Source organism: Paroedura picta, chromosome 2 (assembly GCF_049243985.1).
Source record: "Paroedura picta isolate Pp20150507F chromosome 2, Ppicta_v3.0, whole genome shotgun sequence".
NCBI classification, from domain to species: domain Eukaryota; kingdom Metazoa; phylum Chordata; class Lepidosauria; order Squamata; family Gekkonidae; genus Paroedura; species Paroedura picta.
The window spans coordinates 102,077,286-102,097,245 of NC_135370.1; the positions used below are offsets into that span (position 1 = coordinate 102,077,286).

General features: G+C 41.9%; 1 protein-coding gene across 6 annotated transcripts in view; it reads left to right on the top strand.

Moving 5' to 3' along the window:
• CCDC73 (coiled-coil domain containing 73) overlaps window positions 1–19,960 on the top strand; it is a 99,717-nt gene that overhangs the window by 57,581 nt on the left and 22,176 nt on the right. For 5 of the 6 annotated variants that reach the window (XM_077321939.1, XM_077321942.1, XM_077321938.1 and 2 more), the window contains exons 8-13: window positions 752–790; window positions 5,518–5,653; window positions 8,616–8,695; window positions 17,685–17,813; window positions 18,580–18,639; window positions 19,607–19,711. In XM_077321939.1, coding sequence (XP_077178054.1) covers window positions 752–790; window positions 5,518–5,653; window positions 8,616–8,695; window positions 17,685–17,813; window positions 18,580–18,639; window positions 19,607–19,711 — 549 coding nt within the window. The remainder of the gene's footprint in view (window positions 1–751; window positions 791–5,517; window positions 5,654–8,615; window positions 8,696–17,684; window positions 17,814–18,579; window positions 18,640–19,606; window positions 19,712–19,960) is intronic. The other variant, XM_077321944.1, reaches the window with a different exon arrangement.

The following is a 19,960-nucleotide window of genomic DNA, read 5'->3' on the forward strand; positions in this document are numbered from 1 at the left end:
TGTTCCACCTGCGTTTACTCAGAAACCCTTTGAATCGTTAGCTACAGTAGACTTGGGTTTTTTATCATACAAGGTAGCCTTCCTCATTGCCATAACATCCACACGTAGAGCAGGAGAGTTGGCAGCACTCTCTTCAGAACCTCCCTTTCTTCAGATCTTCAAGGAAAAGATCATTCTGTACCCCAGCATGGAATTTCTCCCTAAAGATATTTCTCCATTTCATTTGGCACAGTGTCTGGCATTGCCTGCTTGGTTTTTTTTTTCTTTCTAACCCGGATTCACATTTTGAAAGACAAATGCATACACTAGATGTTCGTAGATCACTGCTTTTTTTTTAATTTGGATAGACTTTAGATAAGACAAGGCACTCTTCATCTATTTTAAAGATACAAATAAGGGCAAAACTGCATCTTCCCAAGCAATTTCTAGATGGATTGTTCAGGCCATTACCTGGGCTTATAAGTCTTTTAAATGTGACTGCCCGCTGTGTATCACTGTGCACTCGATGGGAGCTCAAGCATCATCAGCGGCTTTTTGTGCCCTGACCAACAGTACTGCAAATGGCCAAAATGGTTAAGTGTATGGGAAGGTGGGTTAGTAAAACTTGCAAGACTGTTTGAACTAGTTAAATGCTTTCACATTAGAATAATATGTTTATCATAGAAATTCTTATACTTCTTAAAAATGTTAGAATTCCAGTTAATTTATTTTAAATTGTTGTTTAGAATGTTGTATTTTTGTATTGTTACAGATTTCAAAATACACCTTACAAAACAAGCTCAATGAAATGGTAAGGAACTACAATATCTATAAAAGGGTCACTGTTTTTATTTAATACTAACTGGTATTAGTAAAAACACTAATAATCTCTAGCTTATGAGTAAATACTGGAAGTAATGCTGAAATCAGAAAACATTTTAGCAAAACTTCATCTTAATTACTTGGATTTTTTTCTTAATGAATCAGAATTTTTAAATTTGGATACATTGGTGTTTTCCAGCTTTCCCTGCTAGTGTAATAGTGTTCATTCTTGCAAATAAAATACAGTTAAAACTATATGGCTCGAGGAGGCTTATTTTCTGTATTTGTAGATTGGTGTTTTTTAAAAACATGATACATATAATACTTTACAGAGTTTTAGAGATCAGTTTCAGTACATTTATAGTGTGTGCATTTTATATAAATAGATAGAAATAACTAGGAAGGAGACAGTACTTTCCATTGGAATACAGAAGGAAAGGGTTCCAAGTGCAATTTAGTGACTTTGAGCTAGAAATGAAAGAGGGCTGTTGAAACATTGCTAAGCTTGATTGACTAAAAGCTGTGAAAATTCTGCTGCCACTCAACTGGAAAGAATAAAGATAATATTGTTGAACCATTATAAACTGTGATTTTAATTAAGAAGCTGAAAAACTAGAGTCCAGTTTAGCCTTAAGTACCATGACATTTGTACTGAAAGTCATCTTCAACGCTACAGTGACTTTACACAAAATATGGTGAAATTGAATAATGTGTCCTTTGACCTGGGAGATAAGGCTACAAGTTAAAGATCAAAGACAACATAAAATGTGTTTTGTTTTATTTCACTTTTAAGTTGGATTTCTTATTTAAGCAAACTGGTAATTTTTAATATACAGGAATACTGAATTGATAATTATTTCATTTTAACATTGTTTTTATTGTACCTTCAGTTATCTATGGCTGATGGAATAATAATTTGGGTATTGAATCATTTTTTAAAAAGTTACATAGATGTATCTTCCTATAATTTGGTATATTTTTCAGTAATTTAAGTAATTATAAAAGAGTGAAATCTGAAATTTACTGATCATTCTTAGTAGGAAATTAGTTGTCAGCATTAGAAAATTTACCTGTAACTTTCAAAGGCAACCAAATTTTACCCTGCTTTCTATCCTTTACAGAAAGGCATACATGTTGTGATATATTCATTTTTTATTTTTATCAGTAAATGTCAAGGATTACTGGATTCCTTCAAACAAATGAACCAAATTAATCTGTATTTTTGCATTGTCCACAACTGTGAAAAAGTTTTCCAGGCTTTATTGTATGTATTATGATGTTGTTAGAGTTACTGAAAATAGATTTATCATATATCTAGTTCTGAACCAGACTTTTAAGATCCACAAAATGGAGGCATATCCATGTAAATTCCAGATCTGCTGAGAAATCTGAAATAAAAAATTAATAAATCAAAAAGCACTGGAGAAATAAAATTACTACAAACAGTAGGATTTAACGTTGGATTTATTTTATTTCTGTTACCGCAGTGGGCATTTCCAGAAAACAAGCAAGGATGAAGCCCGGATGTTTGCACTCAGATATCATGTGAAACCATTAATAAGACTTTGGTCACCAAACTACCTTCATATTGTCATGTGCCACATTTTAGCCCATGTCAGTTCTTGCAGTCATCCCTCAGGCAGGAGTTGTATTCCTGGTTAGTGCCCCATCCTGCGCCATGTGCCTGGATTTCCTATAGTTCTCTGAAGCAGGGGTAGTCAAACTGCGGCCCTCCAGATGTCCATGGACTACAATTCCCATGAGCCCCTGCCAGCATTTGCTGGCAGGCGGTCATGGGAATTGTAGTCCATGGACATCTGGAGGGCCACAGTTTGACTACCCCTGCTCTGAAGTATTGAGTATTGTGTTTGTTTTGTTAATGTCTATCAGCTTGTTCTTGACTAGAATGTAAACATTGCCTTGCTGCAGGCCAGCACCTGGATGTCTTGGATCAAATGGGTTGACTGTGGGAATTATCGTGATTGGGGGGGGGCATGGGGATGAGGGTATATCAGTTCTGTTATCCCAAGACAAACTTGTGTACAACAATAGTTTTGCCCGAACATGATCTTTTTGTTGCTGCCAGCTTTTCTTCAATAAAGACTAACTTCAGTTTTATTCTACTGGCTGAAACTCCTGTCCGTTGGTTGTGAAGAGAACTGTGGTCTGCAGTTCTAGGGCTGAGACACATTTTGTCTTGATATCCTGGATCCTAACTAACCATAGCTACTGGAATGTCCTGCATTCAGACAGTTATACTAACTGTACTTAGTTTAATGGTTTTGTGTTACATTGGCTGTACTTCTGCACTCAGTTGCATTTCCTTAGTACTACTGAAAACAGTAAACCAGAGCATACATAAATAGGTGCAGCCTATTATCCGTTGCTGTTGGGTATTGTGTGGTGTCTAGCCATTTCAGAGAATACAAACTGCTAAGCACAGGAAAAAAATGGTAAGCAGGGATAGCTGAGAGCCAAGGAAATCATAGAACAATACAAGCAAAGTAATAACTTTAAGGTCATTTTGACCCAGCTTTACTGAATAATTAACTCAATTATATTAGTAAGCCCCAACACTAAAGTCTTACTTGATGTATGGATCATGAACTGGAACTTTTTCAGTATCTTCTCAGAGCTGGTATCTGTTATCTGCTTTCTGCCTATTCATTGGCTTTTGTTTTACAAGCCAACACACAGGCATTATTAGAAACTAGGAATAAGGCCCATTGTAGTGGGAATACAATGGGCGCTAGCAGGCGGCGCGGCTTCCCATGGGGTGCTGGCAGGGGTCCCTGGAAGTGTCCCTGGAGGAGCAGGCCGGAGTAAGCGAGGGGTCCCAGGGGCAGAGGGAGGAAGAGGGGAGGTGAGGTGTAGGAAGGGAGGACAGCGTACAGGGCAGGGCGAGTTGTACCTGAGGGAGCAGGCCTGTAGTGGCGCGGGCTGCGGCTCGGCCGTGGCTTGCTGTTGCGGCTCAGTGGTGTTGGCGGCGTCTCAAGAGCGATCTGGGTGTGTGGGCGGCGACCTGCCTTCGCCGTCTTCGTCAGCGCGAGCTCGTCGTCGTTGTTGGGGTCTCGGCCGCCATCTCGGAGCGTGGGCGGCGGCCCGTCTTTGGCCGCGCCATCTGCGCGGACCCCAGTGGCGGTGGCGAAGTGTCTTAGAGGAGGGCAACCAGGTAAGGGGGGCGAGGAGTTCAGGGCTTGGGGTGGCTGCGGCGGGGAAGCTCGGGGACGTTGGGGGAAGCGGCGAGGCGCAAGTGGGGTGGGGTTGGGTTTGGGTGGGGGAAGTGTGCAGGCGGCAGCAGGCGTCACAGGACATCGGGGATGGGGGGTGGAGGGCAGGGAGGGGCGCCCGTGGTGCGTGGCAAAGCAGGGAGTGGGAATGGGGGGTGGTCGTGGGTGGTGGCGCTGGTGGGCGACAGACATCTGGGGTGGGAGTGGGAAGGGGGGGATGGGCGCGGTAGTGGGCGGTGGAGCCGGTCGCAGGCAGCTCAGAGGCAAAGGGCAGTCGCTCGGTGTGGAAGCAGGTTCCCCAGATTGCTTCGCGGCTCCTAATTCACTCCTCCGAGTTTTTATCCCAAACAGAGCCCGCCCTAACTCCACCCCACCAGCCCTTACTGCTTTATTTAGTCTGCGGCGGTTTAAAGATTTTTGGAAAGTGGATCTACACATTCAGTTCACAATGGCTGCTTCCACAGCCAGTTCTCTGCATTTTCTTTGCAGCTCCTCTGCGGCTGCCATTCCAATGCACTGTTATCCATCCACAATGAAAACAGCTAGAGATTTAACTTGGAAAAATAAAAAGAAAGAAAGCTGGGAATTAATACTTGCATTTTTAAAGCCTCCTATGCATGTAACTTTGGGCCTGCATGCTGGGAAGCAATCAAAAACATATAAACAAATAAAATGCATGAATGTGTCAGTGCATGAATGGAAAGGAGGACCCATGAAGGAACGACAAACCAAAAAGTCTTCAACTGCTGGCAAACAGTGATGATAGAAGCGGACAGATGAATCTCTCTGGAAAAGTAATTCCAAAGTTTTGCTACCACAAATGAGAAGGTCCTTCTCAGATTGCCAACCTGTCTAGCCTCAGGCTTTTTTACTGGATTTTTATTGTATGTCTTAAAAACTTAACCACATGTTTGTGTATCCTGTTTAACTAATCTTGTATTTAATTACAGCCAGTTTTATTAGCATCTTCTGATTCTTGACTTCTAATACATTCATCAGCCTACCATAGTAGTTCTCACAATTTCTCTTTTAATGATATCTATTCCACACTGGAGCCTCTTGTGGCGCAGAGTGGTAAGGCAGCCGTCTGAAAGCTTTGCCCATGAGGCTGGGAGTTCAATCCCAGCAGCCGGCTCAAGGTTGACTCAGCCTTCCATCCTTCCGAGGTCGGTAAAATGAGTACCCAGCTTGCTGGGGGGTAAACGGTAACGACTGGGGAAGGCACTGGCAAACTACCCCGTATTGAGTCTGCCATGAAAACGCTAGAGGGCGTCACCCCAAGGGTCAGACATGACCCGGTGCTTGCACAGGAGATACCTTTACCTTTATTCCACACTGATATATAGAATCATAGAATCATAGGAAGGGGCCACACAGGCCATCTAGTCCAACCCCCTGCTCAACGCCCTAAGCATCCTAAAGCAATATCTACCATAGAATCCCTGTGCTGTGTGAAAGGTTTTGTTTTATTTCATTTTATATACAGGAACAAACAATACAGTTGCACATGTTAGCAAAAGAAGATCATCAAAAAAGCCTAAATGAAGTGGAAAAATGCTATGCAGTTATTACGTGCCAGTTTGGAACAATAAAAGGAGCACATGAGAGATTAGAGCAGAATGGTAAATATGTTATAAATGTTGGACATGGATCCAACTAGGAATGGGCATGAACTGGAAAAATGAAGTTCAGTTCAAGGTAGTCCTAGTTTGTAAACCACAAACTATAATGAACTTTTAAGCACCAAATAACTCTTAGGGGATAGAACACCTCTCCAGCATACTAGAGATATTAAATTCACAAGGGATCTATGGCTGATTCTTCTCTGGTGAGGCTTGGATTTATTTGGTCCAAGTTATGGCCCCACAAAAAGTTGCCCTCAGGAAACTGCTTTCTGAGGAAATTATGTGGTCATTTTGACAGGCACAGGTTCTGGAGTTTTAGGAGAGGATAGAATTAATCATGTGGCACCCAAGATCACTTTTGTTGGCATAACAACCAATCCTATGCAAGCTAGAGACACCAAACTGGCAGAGGATTTCTGGCTGATTCTCCTGTATCTGCCTGCCATATTTGGTGAAGATTGGATTTTCAGGGTCTGAGTTACTGCCCCCCAAAGAAGGTGCTCCCAGGAAAGTGCTTTCTGGAAAAATGATACATGCAGAACTGTATAAAATGAATCTTAGGCAAGCTAGAGATACCAAAGTTTCAGAGCACTTCCTCTGGACAGTCCTCTACATGCCCTCCAAGTTCTATTCCCTGGTTGCTTTGAAGTTTCGTAAACATTTAGACTGAACAGAGAAAGTCTGTTGAACTGCTGTGTACAAACTTGAATTCATGAGCTATGAACCAGCCAAAATCCATCATGAACTTTAGTTCATCAACCAGTTTGTGCCCATCCCTAGATCCAGCTATGTATGGCATCTGGTGAAAATGGCAAGGCAACAACTGATTTCTCAGCTCTAATGAAAACATCTTTATGGTCTTAATGGTTATGTACTGTGGATTGAAAGGGAATAGGAAGCAGCTGCTTGATAGACCAAGTGCAGTGGAAATTCTAGAATGAGCATCCCATTTCACAGCCTTTTATCCCTGACATATCCCTCCAACCTCCTGGAACAAAACTTATTGTTCATTGTCTATTAGGACTTTCACGCCCCTATCAACATGGCCCCTCACAAAGGATCCCTTTCACTATAGCCAGTTCTTTGCAATGCCTTCAGAATTACAACCTTCTGAAGTCCATTAGCTTTATTTTGTCACCACATAGCCACAAGAATAATCATGAAGGTGAGACAGTGGCTGAGGATGCAAATAATACCACAGAATATTGCTCTTCCACTTTCAGAAATATGTTGAACTAGTTTCAAAGCCCATTTCTAAAAATGGGCCTTGAAAGGCAATAAGGGGAAAGGAGAGGGGAAAGGAGAGAGGAGGGCCGTGGCAGCTTACCTGTTCGTCCGGCGGGCCGTTGGCCAGGTGTGCAGGCTGCTCTGTCGGGCAGGCTTGTAGCAGGGAGGCCCTGGCAGCCGTGCTCCGCGCGACTGCCGGGGGCTCGTTGGGGCGGTGGCCTGTCGAGGCGAGAGGCGCGCCGGGCGCGCCAGGCTGCCAGGCCGGACAGGGAGTTCCCGGCAGTTACGCTGCGTGCGACTGCCGGGGGCTCCCTCGGGCGGCGGTCTGACGCGCTGAGAGGCGCTTAGCCGCTTTGCACGGCTGCCGGGGGCTCCCTTGCGGGCGGCGTGACGCATCGGAGGCGCTTTGCGCCTCCAACGTGTCAGGCCAGCGGCTAAGGGAGCAACTGCGAGCCGTGCTGTGCGCGGCTCACAGTTGCTGGGGCTGGGAATTGGAGGGACCAATCGGCAGGCGCTGTGCGCCTGCTGATTGGTCCCTCCGATTGTCTGTTCGGAGGAAGGGTCCAATCCGGACTCTTCCTCATCACGGACACATCCCGCCCTAGAACCCCTTAGCCATTTATTTAGTCCATGGCGCCCGCGGCGCCACAGCCGTTTTAAAGATGATAGAGAGGACGCTGTGAACATCATTGTATGGGCTGGGTCAAAGTAGATGTGTGTGGTTTTTTCTTCCAGTTCCTGGTATGCTTCATATGCAAATACTTCAAACCCAGGCCTGCCATATGCAGTTTTTCAAGGCTGGATCATATCCTGCATCTTTCATGAATATTTATTTTTTGATTAAAGGGTTCTAGTATGACACAGATGGACTACAGTTAACTGAAGAATGCTCAGTTTACCTACATTTTGCTTGAACTTGATTCCCATTATTACCGTTTCAGAATTGTCTAGTACTTTGTCTTAAATTGTATGATAGCTACAAAAGGAAAGACAAAATCTTAAATATTTCTTAAGAATGTGTTATTTTATGTATTTCTCTACAAGACAAATGTTTATAAGATTTTAATATATTTTACAGCATTTGCACAGTTAATGCATACAAAAGATTTTTATTCGTATACAGAAACAGATTATGGTCAATAAGAAACCAGTATATTCCCTCCACTAGCCACAAAATACTTCTACTGCAGAAAAAATATTTTATATTGCATTTTATATCACAATGAAAATTGCTCAACACAGTGTTTATTGTTTGGACATTCTAAGCATGAAACTACAGTCTTAGACAGTTCTTATGGAAGGTCACATACTGAACAAGAAATGACAAACTTTCTGAACTATTGATTGTAATCCCTGTGGATTCAATATATGAGAATTTCTGAGAGTTTTTAAATTTTTAAGTAGTCTGCAGTTCAAGATGGGACTTCTTGTTGTACATGTAGCAATATGACATTTGAAAGTGAAGTACACTTTTTAAAACTGAAGCTCAAAATAAGCCTAAACTGGAAAACATGAAAGAAATTACATATTCCGATACCGCAGCTAAGTATTCATATATGGATGACTAATCATGATTTTCAAATGTCCTTTGTAATTTCCCCCTAGAAAATAAACATATATACAAATAAAAATATATTTTTACCTCAGTTATGTGCAGCATTTAAAATAATATGAAAAAGGAATATTTTAATATTTGCTCATCCTTTTATATTCCCCCACCCCTGATCCCAAGTTGTAGAAGCAATTCGGCTCAATAAGAAATTGACAGCAGTGAATAAAAGGCAAGAATCTGAGATAGATATTTTTAAAAAGGTAGGTGTGAAGCTCATTTTTTGGATTTATTTTAGTTTCTACCTCTTTCCAACATTAATTTTTTAAAGTGTTAAAACAGTGAACCTTTGATGTGTGTATAAATGGCCACTAAAAACTATCCTAACAAGCAAGTTTTACAAAGTTTCTGGAAGGGAGAATGGCTTGGATTTGACAGCCTGTAGTAGAGGAGAGTTCCAGAACTAAGGGATGTGAATTAGGAATGGTGTGAAGGTGATATAGTCAGGAATACACTTTTGTTTCATCTTAAAATTATTATTATTATTATTATTATTATTATTATTATTATTATTAAATTTTTAGACCGCCCTTCTCCAAATAGGTCTCAGGGCGGTTTAAAACATAAACAGTTAAAACACAATAAAATCCCCATAAAAACCCCAATTTACGTCAAACAATAAGTCACATATATCATATAAGTGGAGGTGGTCACAATTCTAATTGTATTTACCCGACTTCCCCCCAAGTTCAGCCTGGTGGGGAGAATAATATTCAGAAGAGGGTGGTGCCAATGCAATAGATCTAACAATGATCTCGATGTTAGAGATCTCAATATTGGAGGGTTCCTCCGATGGATTAGTGGGAGAGCTACCCTGGCCTCAACCATATGCCTGGCGGAAGAGATCCCACAGGGCCCTGGTAGATCCCACAGGGCCCTTAGCTCTTCTGGGAGCTCATTCCACCAGGTTGGGCCAGGACTGAAAAGGCCCTGGTCCGGGTCAAGGCCAGGCGAACATCCTGTGGGCCCGGGACAACCAGTAAATTCATACCCGCAGAGCAAGTCCTGGCAGTCGCATTTTGGACCAGCTGTAACTTCCGAGTCAAAGACAAGGGAAGGCTCGCGTAGATCGAGTTACAGAAGTCTAATCTGGAAGTGACCGTTGCATGGATCACTCTGGCCAGGTGTTCGGAGGACAGGTAGGGTGCTAGTAGCCGGGCTTGGCGAAGATGGAAAAACGCCGTCCGAGCTACATTGGTGACCTGAGCCTCCATAGAGACGGAGGCATCAAATGTCACCTCCAAATTCCTGGCAACTGGTGCAGGTGTTAATTGCACCCCGTCCAGGCATGGGAGGCGTGCCTCCTGGTCCTGCCCTCTTCTGCCCAGCCACAGGACCTCCGTCTTGGAGGGGTTGAGTTTCAGGCAACTCTGCTTGAGCCATCCAGCTACTGCTTCCAAACAGCTGGCAAATATATCCGGAGTGGAGTCCGGCCGGCTGTCCATTAGGAAGAAGAGCTGGGTGTCATCCACATATTGGTGGCATCCCAGCCCATAGCCCTGGACCAGCTGAGCTAGAAGGCGCATATAGATGTTAAAAAGTGTGGGGGGAGAGTATCGCCCTCTGCGGAACCCCACATGGGAGCTTGCAAGGGTTCAACATATTCTCCCCTATCGCAACCTTCTGCGTCTGGTTCTGGAGAAAGGAGACCAAGCATTGAGAGCACGTGGAGAGAGCTACTGGGGAGAGTTGCTGCTGACCAGGTGAGGCTATTGTTCTGCCTGGGTGAGGTGATTGCTGGGTAATTGTTGGGAGGATTAAAAAGGGCTGCTCCTCACCAGAGGCACGAGCCTTTGACGCGAGCCGAAGAGCGGACAAAGGGCTCTTGGCTTGAGGCTCCTAGCCTGGGGTTCTTGGCCGTGAAATTAGAATCAGTAGATTATATTTCCCTAGTACTTCCACTGCCTAGACATTACAATGGACCTCCAGGACTCTCATCCCATCACCTGCAGTCAGTGTGACATGATTGCCTTCCTCCCAGAAGACAAGATGGACTACAGCTGCCCCAAGTGTAAGCTGGTAAGACTTTTGGAGGAAAAGATTAGGGGATTAGAAAACAGAATTATTACTCTGACCCAAAGTAGGAAAGGGGAGGAGTTCATAGTCCAGAGCTCTGCAACTTGGAATAAAGAGAATACAACCAGTCCTGAAGAGGATAAGGAGATGGACCACAATAGGGAGCCTCTGCAGGCAGTTCGGAAAAAGACTGAACGGCGAAGGGCGAGACAATTCTCGGGACCTTTGGAGCTCCAGAATAGATTTCAGGCCCTTGCAGAGGAGGTGCAAGGGTCAACAAGGGAAGAGGTCCCAAAACAAACTCTAAGACAAAGGGAAGAGGCCACGGGGACAGAAGGAAATGGAGTTGAGAAGAAAAAAAAAGGAGAGTACTGGTAATTGGAGACTCCCTGCTAAGAGGAATGGATCGCTTGCCAGGGGCGAAAATTAAAGATGTTTCAGAAAGGCTGCCCAAACTCCTCAAATCTAAGACTATCCCAGAAAGACGAAAACACTGCAGGAGCTCTAAGAAGCCTATTTGGATGAACAGAGAACTTCAAGAGGAACTAAGAAAGAAAAGGAAAATGTTCAGGAAATGGAGGGAAGGACAGAGCTCTAAAGAAGAGTACCTACAGGTTACTAGGCACTGTAGATCAATCATCAGAAAGGCCAAAGCTGAGAGTGAGCTAAGATTGGCCAGGGAAGCCCATTGTAACAAGAAAAGATTTTTCAGTTATGTGAGGAGCAAACGTAAAGTAAAGGAGGCAATAGGCCCACTGTTGGGTGCGGATTGACAAACTCTAACGAAAGATGCAGAGAAAGCAGAAAGGCTTAGTGCCTATTTTACATCTGTTTTTTCCCGCAGGTCAAAGTGTTTAGGCACATCTAGAGATGGCCGTAGCCAAAGGATAGTGTCTGGGTGGCAGGTTAACATGGATAGAGAGGTTGTCGAGAGGCATTTAGCTGCACTGGATGAGTTCAAATCCCCTGGTCCGGATGAAATGCACCTGAGAGTACTCAAAGAACTTTCCAGAGAACTTGCACAGCCCTTGTCCATCATCTTCGGAACCTCTTTAAGGACTGGAGATGTTCCGGAGGACTGGAAAAGAGCAAACGTTATTCCGATCTTCAAAAAAGGGAGGAAGGATGACCCGGGAAACTACAGACCAGTGAGTCTGACCTCTGTTGTGGGGAAGATAATGGAGCAGATATTAAAGGGAGCGATCTGCAAACATCTGGAGGACAATTTGGTGATCCAAGGAAGTCAGCATGGATTTGTCTCCAACAGGTCCTGCCAGACCAACCTAGTTTCCTTTTTTGACCAAGTAACAGGTTTGCTGGATCGGGGAAATTCGGTTGATGTCATTTACTTGGATTTTAGTAAAGCTTTTGACAAGGTTCCCCATGATGTTCTGATGGATAAGTTGAAGGACTGCAATCTGGATTTTCAGATAGTTAGGTGGATAGGGAATTGGTTAGAGAACCGCACTCAAAGAGTTGTTGTCAATGGTGTTTCATCAGACTGGAGAGAGGTGAGTAGCGGGGTACCTCAGGGCTCGGTGCTCGGCCTGGTACTTTTTAACATATTTATTAATGATCTAGATGAGGGGGTGGAGAGACTACTCATCAAGTTTGCAGATGACACCAAATTGGGAGGACTGGCAAATACTCCGGAAGATAGAGACAGAGCAACGAGATCTGAACACAATGGAAAAATGGGCAAATGAGAACAAGATGCAATTTAATAAAGATAAGTGTAAAGTTCTGCATCTGGCTCAGAAAAATGAAAAGCATGCCTACTGGATGGGGGATACGCTTCTAGGTAGCACTGTGTGTGAATGAGACCTTGGGGTACTTGTGGACTGTAAACTAAACATGAGCAGGCAGTGTGATGCAGCGGTAAAAAAGGCAAATGCCATTTTGGGCTGTATCAACAGGGGCATCACATCAAAATCACAAGAAGTCATAGTCCCATTGTATACGGCACTGGTCAGACCACACCTGGAGTACTGTGTGTAGTTCTGGAGGCCTCACTTCAAGAAGGACGTCGATAAAATTGAAAGGGTACAGAGGAGAGCGACTAAGATGATCTGGGGCCAAGGGACCAAGCCCTATGAAGATAGGTTGAGGGACTTGGGAATGTTCAGCCTGGAGAAAAGGAGGTTGAGAGGGGACATGATAGCCCTCTTTAAGTATTTGAAAGGTTGTCACTTGGAGGAGGGTAGGATGTTGTTTCTGCTGGCTACAGAGGAGAGGACACACAGTAATGGGTTTAAACTTCAAGTACGATATAGGCTAGATATCAGGAAAAAGTTTTTCACAGTCAGAGTAGTTCAGCAGTGGAATAGGCTGCATAAGGAGGTGGTGAACTCCCCCTCACTGGAAGTCTTCAAGCAAAGGTTGGATACACACTTTTCTTGGATGTTTTAGGATGCTTAGGGCTAATCCTGCGTTGAGCAGGGGGTTGGACTAGATGGCCTGTATGGCCCCTTCCAACTCTATGATTCTATGATTCTATGATTCATTGAAGCGCAGTCCCCCTTATTCCATCTCCGGTGAGGCAGTGTACAATAACTTGTGGTCGACCACATCAAATGCGGCCGACAGGTCTAGAAGCACGAGAATGGCGGAGCCGCCCCGATCCAGCTGCCACCGGATATCATCTATGAGGGTGACCAGCATGGTCTTCACCCTGTGGCCAGGGCGGAAGCCAGACTGGTATGGGTTGAGGGCCGAATTTTCATCCAAGAAATCTAGGAGTTGGTCCGCTGCAGCCCGCTCTATCACCTTACCCAGGAACGCCAAGTGCGAAACTGGGCGGTAACTGGCAGGGATCCGTGGGTCCAATGATGGCTTTTTCAGTAAAGGGTGTACCACTGCTTCCTTTAGCCCCTTGGGAAACTCTCCAGATGTTAAGGAGAGGTTGACAGTCTGGTCGCCCGATCCACTGGTCGCCAGATTTGAGAAACCAGGATGGACAGGGATCCAAGGGGCAAGTGGTCGCCCTCACTGAACCCAGTAACTTGTCCACTTCGGTTACAGAGAGCCGCCTGAAGCCACTAACCCCCTTGACGGCCACGGAGCTTCCAGTTCACTAACTGTGTCAATCATGGCAGGTAGGTCACGGCGGAGCGACAGGACTTTGTCCACAAAATAGCTCGATAATGCCACACAGCTCAATTCCAATTCCCTTATCGTTTGTCGCCCTTCCTCGAGGGCGATAAGTGATCTGATTACCTTAAATAACTGTGCTGGGCAAGAGTTTGTGGACGCGATTTCTGCGGCGTAGAAGTCTCGTTTCGCCGCTTTCACCGCATTCTCATACGCCTTCATAAGCGTGCGATGAGATGTCCTTGTAGCTTCATTGCGAGTCTTCCTCCACACTCGCTCAAGCCGTCTCACTTCCTTCTTCCTCTCCTGAAGCTCCTAGGAGTACCATGGAGTCTGTTTGAGGTGAAGGCAGAGAGGGCGCCTAGGAGCAATCTTGTCAATGGCGGCTGTAAGGCGGGACTGCTAGTCCTCCACCAAGGCCGTCAACAAGGTGCCGGAGGGCATCGGGTCCCGCAGAGCATTCAGGAATCTCTCGGATTCCATGAGTCTCCTCAGGTGGACTAAAATATGTCCGTCACCCAAACGGAAAGGGGGTGGTGGATAATGGATTATGGTGGATAAGGAAGAGAATGGAGGAATGTAGGGCTACTACACATTCTGGAGCATGTGTTCATTCTGCTCTCAAAATTATTGAACAGCCAATCACCCCACTTCAAAGAAGATGATGCTGTAAAGATGCCTTCATGGTCGAGAGGAGCCAGATGGCAGGATTTCAGTAACTCTCAACATTCTACAATTAGGAATACATCTGCCCATTAATTTCCGATCTTGACATATTTATTTCCTTCACTGTATTTTCCCCTGGAATTTAACCCAAACAAATGGTAATATTATAAACTAAGCTTGTTATTCCTGCTTGGTTTTTGAATCTATTAAACATCTTCATTATTCTGTATGCTGATTTACTGCTCACCCTCTACCTATATGCATGGACTGGTAATTCCTGTTTCATTGTCTTGGAGAAAGCATGCAGGCACACAAAAGCTTATATCTCGAATAAAACTTTGTTGGTGTTAAAAGTGCCCATGAACTCAAAGTTTGTTCTGTTGCTTCAGACCAACATGGCTACATGTTGGGCAGAGAGAGAGCCATTACTGAGATGGAAGGTAAATCTAGTTCCCTCCATAAATAATACGGTCTGATAAATCATCACAAAAATCTTAATTCCTTGCTGGGAAGAAGTAGTGGCAAGGAGTTATGTAGAATGATGTAATGGGCAGGAGAGGGAGCATAATGTTTTCTATTGTGATTTCTGTGATGAATTTTTTAGATCGCCCCCAGTATTTTTGAAGATGTGTGTAAAATCAGACAGCAGTGTACCAAAGCATTTACCACTTATAAAAATCTATTTTCATATGCTGATCATCCTTTGCTGGATCAGTCTATTATTCACTGATACATGAATTTAATTAAAATGGTAGCTGTATTTATGTAACTTGGTATTAATAAAATTCAGCAGCTCAGATAAGCTCCATTTCTACTTTCCACTGTTATATGATTTTGTCCAGAACAGTTAAACTGTTGGACTGTGATAAGGGGGAATTCCAGTTTTATGAAGAAAAGTTAAACAGACCAAACTTAGTTGCTGCTAGATAAAACTGCTGCCTTTCTGAATGCTTGGTTCAGTGCTTATGGCATCATGAAGAATTCTTGATACTATCTACAAACAGCATTCATAACCTTTGCTATTTGTCTGTATAAACATCAGAGCACTCAAGCAGAGAGAGATATTAAACAGGCTACTACATACAAAAATGGGCGGGGGAAAGATACAATATTTATGACCCCAGGAACTATACATTGTAACTTAATGAGATCAAAGCGTATACTACTTATTTGATGTGCTAGTTGCTTTGGTAAACTAGGTAGAAAAGGGACAGCATAAAGATGCAAAATATATAATGCTTGAAAAACATATTTTAAACATAAATGTAACTAATTTACGCTACAATATTGTTAATGTTTATTTAGACTTAATGTTTATTTAGACAAAATGTTTATTTAGAAATAATTCCTAGGCAAGTGTGCAGAAGATCTCACTATTAATTACTAACATGTAACAAAGTGATTTAATATTTTTGTGGGGTCATTAGAATTTTATTTTTGCTATGTTTAAAGTTATAACTTTTGCTAGAGTTTTCATGACACAAAGTATGAATCAAACATAAAGAATTGTAATACAATAAAATCAGAGTCCAGTAGCACCTTTAAGACCAACAAAGATTTATTCAGGGCATAAGCTTTCTAGTGCAAGCACTCTTTGACAGACTATGACCTTCTTATATGACACAGAATATATAGCAAAAATCAATTCTGTTACATCAGTAGACTGTGTCACAACCAAATACAGCCAATGATAATCCTTTGTCAAAACAGCCAACCAATCCTCTAAAATTCAGTGTACTTTACAAAGAGAAACCAAAGTGCTGTTGTTAGAGATCAAAGGCTATCACCTCCCCATATGTTGCTTGCTCCATACAACTGTGAGACATTCCTCCCAGGGAATTGCTGGTAACTATTCCAAAGCCAGGGACTCAAAGAATTGTAATGCTATTTATAGTAGTGTTACTGTAAAAGAAGACATTGCCACTATTAATTTTTTTTTGTGAAACCAATGTAAATCATATTTAACTCTCCACACTGTTTCACAGAGATTCATGTGAGCAGCAGAACAAATTTAGAGTCCAGTGGCACCTTTAAGACCAACTAAGTTTTATTCAAGGTATGAGATTTCGTGGGCACATACACTTTCTTAGATACTATGTCATGGAATGAAAGTAATCAGTTCAAATTTATAGGTAGAATGTGAGAATAAATTAACATACAGAATAATGAAATGGTTAGCAGGTTCCAGAGATAAATAGGGAAAAACCAGGAAGCTGAGATCCTGTCCTTTTGTCCCTGCTTCTATGCTTGGAGGGGCAAGCAGGGGGCAATCGACGATATGCCCATTATTCTCTTAACACCCTACCTATGTTTGAACTGATTACTTCCATTCTATGACATTGTACCTGAGAAAGTGTGCGTGCGAAGTTTAACAAAGTTTAACAAAGTTTTTAAGACTAACAATACTACTGGACTCTAAATTTGTTCCATTGATTCACATGTAAGTTTTCATTATCAATAATCTAATTATCCTTTCTTCCCGTTATAATCAATGATTCCATGTACCATATATACTCGTATATAAGCTGAATTTTTCAGCACTCCTTTTCACATTGAAAAAGCCCTCCTTGGCTTATACCCGGGTATATATGGTAATTGAAATAGCAGCCTTCTCCGGCTGTGGAATGCAGCCAGATAATCGTTGCATTTCCTTCTGCAAATGTGTTTGTGAAGCTGAGCTTGCCCTGGCAGCTTGTAGGACATCAGCAGTTTGACTGAGGGACTCTAATCTTTTTTTTCCCCCTTTTCTTCTTCCTCTTCTTAATAACTTTTTCCAAACTATTATTTTGGTTTCTGGGGGTGGGGTGGGTTTTGGGGGTGCTTTGGGATTTACTGTTTCTTTCTCCTAGTGTTTCTTTTCTCTTTTATCTGAGGGGCAGCATTGTTTGCCTTTTCTTCTTGGGGTTGTGTTTCTTTTAAAAGTTGATTTTTACAGTTCTTTCTTTCAGTGTTCAGTTTTACTCTTCTTTATTTCAGTGTTTTGTTCTGGGGGGGCACTGCAGTTGTAGTTAGTGTTGTCCATTCTCCCAGTTTGGTAGCTGTTGTACTTGTAGTAGGTTGCCAACTTTCGGTGCTGTTGTTCTGCTCTGGTCTGCTGGCCCTCTTTGCACTTACAGAGCTAGTTTACTGTTTTTCTTTGAAATACATATTCAAAAACATTTAACCTACTGATGCCTCAATTAATGTAAATTTACCAATAGCTGTTGCATTTCCCACCCTCGGCTTATATGCGAGTCAATAAGTTTGCCCAGATTTTGTGGTAAAATTAGGTGCCTCAGCTTATATGCGGGTCGGCTTATATGCGAGTATATACGGTAATTTTCATGAGAAAATTGATTGGTTTAGGAATATGGTTTTTGGTCTTGTTGCTTATATTGATTATCCTGGATGAACTATTTATAAATGTTTCCTATATTTAAGGAACTGAAGAAAGTTACTGAAAACTTGATACGGTCTAATGTGACTTGTCAGCACAGAGCAGTAGAAGAAAACTTCAGTCTTACAGCAAAGGAACAGGAGTTACAAAAGCTACAAGAAAAAATATCAATGGTATTTAGTAATTTTTGTCAGCTGACATTTTATATTTTTTATTTACAAGAACTGAGCTTTAGTGGTGTCTAATCAGTGCTTTTGATGTGAACTAGTTGTTTAGGTACTACATCTTACAATGTGTACTCTTTTCAAGTATTTGAAAGGTTGTCATTTGGAGGAGGGCAGGGAATGGTTCCTGTAGGCAGCAGCAGAGAGGACCCGCAGTAATGGGTTTAAACTACATGTAGAATGGTACTGGCTAGATATCAGGAAAAAATTTCACAATCAGAGTAGTGGAATAGCAGTGGAATAGACTGCCTAAGGAGGTGATGACCATCCCCTCCCTGATGGTCTTTAAGCAGCAGCCCAACATATACTTATCCTGAATGCTTTAGGCTGATCCTGCATTGTGCAAGGGGTTGGACTAGATGGCCTGTATGGCCCTTCCAAATCTATGATTCTATCATTCCATTGTTTTACTATAGGGTTACATAACTATAATAATGTACTATTCATGAACAACATAGTAATTTGGTTTACTAATAGTTGTTAAATAGTAATGTGAGAAGATACCTTCCTTTTAAATTTATTTTAATTTACTATTTACTAATTTTCAAAATGCTATTGGATAATTAACATTATTCTTTTGTGCTCTATTCAACTGTCTTCATACATACAGGAATTTCCTGTCTCCCCCTCCCCCTTCTTAACAGCATCTTTACATATGGTGAACTGCATTCACAAAAGGCCTAAATTGTGGTCAATATACTCATTTAATTTATAGGAGACTGAATTAATGACAAAAATCACTGAAGAAAATGAACATCTTAAAAAAGAGAATCAGGTAATTTGTAAACACAAGTATAGTTAACTATAAGTACTGAATATAGTAGACATAGTTGCTTTTCTATCCTTTTATCTGCTCATCTGGTGTCCTGAATGAACTTGGTGAACAAATATCCTTTTTTTCATCACAGCCAGCCTCAAGAAGGTGCAAAGCACAGCTTCAAATAATTAAGTAGCTGTTGGCCAAGCTGTCAGGATAAATCTAGAGAAGACTAAAATAACTGTGTTCAGCAAACTGTTATGTCTTAGGCCAAAATGTGCACCCAGCAGCATGCCGTTAAGACCATTTGTGACTAGTTAGATTTATAATCAATGGATGCCCCTGGGCCCCATGATCATTTGAGTTCTGGTAGAAGCACCAGGATTTTTTTTGTTTTACTAAGAACCTCATTCTGTGCATATGTACTTACATGTTTTATTATTTATTTATTATCACATTTATATATCGCCCTCCCCGAAGGCTCAGGGCATTTACATGGAACTGAAAGAAACTATACAGAGAACATTACATATAACTAATTATAATATTATTATAATATTATTAACATTAAAAGTCTTTTCAATTGAATGAACCTATTTCCAACCACATGCATAGGACTGCAGCTGAAAATTATAATTGTGCTGCTATATATAACCTCCCAGAGCTGAAAGTCATGAAGTAGCATCATTATAAATGGGGAGTAATAAATTAAACACTGAATCCCAGCTGTAGCAATTTGAGGAATTCAAGTGGTATGATATTAACCACTTCTTCATACTATTCTGACCTTCAAGTCAAGATGCCAACACATGCTCTTATTCTTTACCTCTGATAATCAGGATATAGAAGTCAGCAATAAACATTGAACCACTTTATGGCAAAGTTATAACTAAAAATAAAATAATACATGAATATTGTCCGTATTTACAGAACAACCCTATCATTTAAAGTGTGTAATTTGTGTTTTTTTAAATAATTAAATAAGGAGATTCTTACTAAACTGCAACATATGCAGCAACTGCTCTGTAGACAGACTGAAATAAATCTCAGAATGGAAACAGAGATGAATGAACTGAAACAAGAAAATCAGGTCAGATTTTTATTTATTCTGGATTTTGTGGCTGACTGCTAAATGGTTTTGCAAAAAAACAAAACCAAACCATTATTTAAAATGATCAATATGAACATTGAAATGTATCGTGTAGATTTGGATTAAAGAAGTTTCACCCAAATCTGAGAACTTTCGGAAACCGAAGTGGACAAGTTGCTGGGGTCATAAAGGGCAAACACCCCCTTGATTCCTGCCCATCTTAGTTATTCAAAACAAGTGACCCGCAGA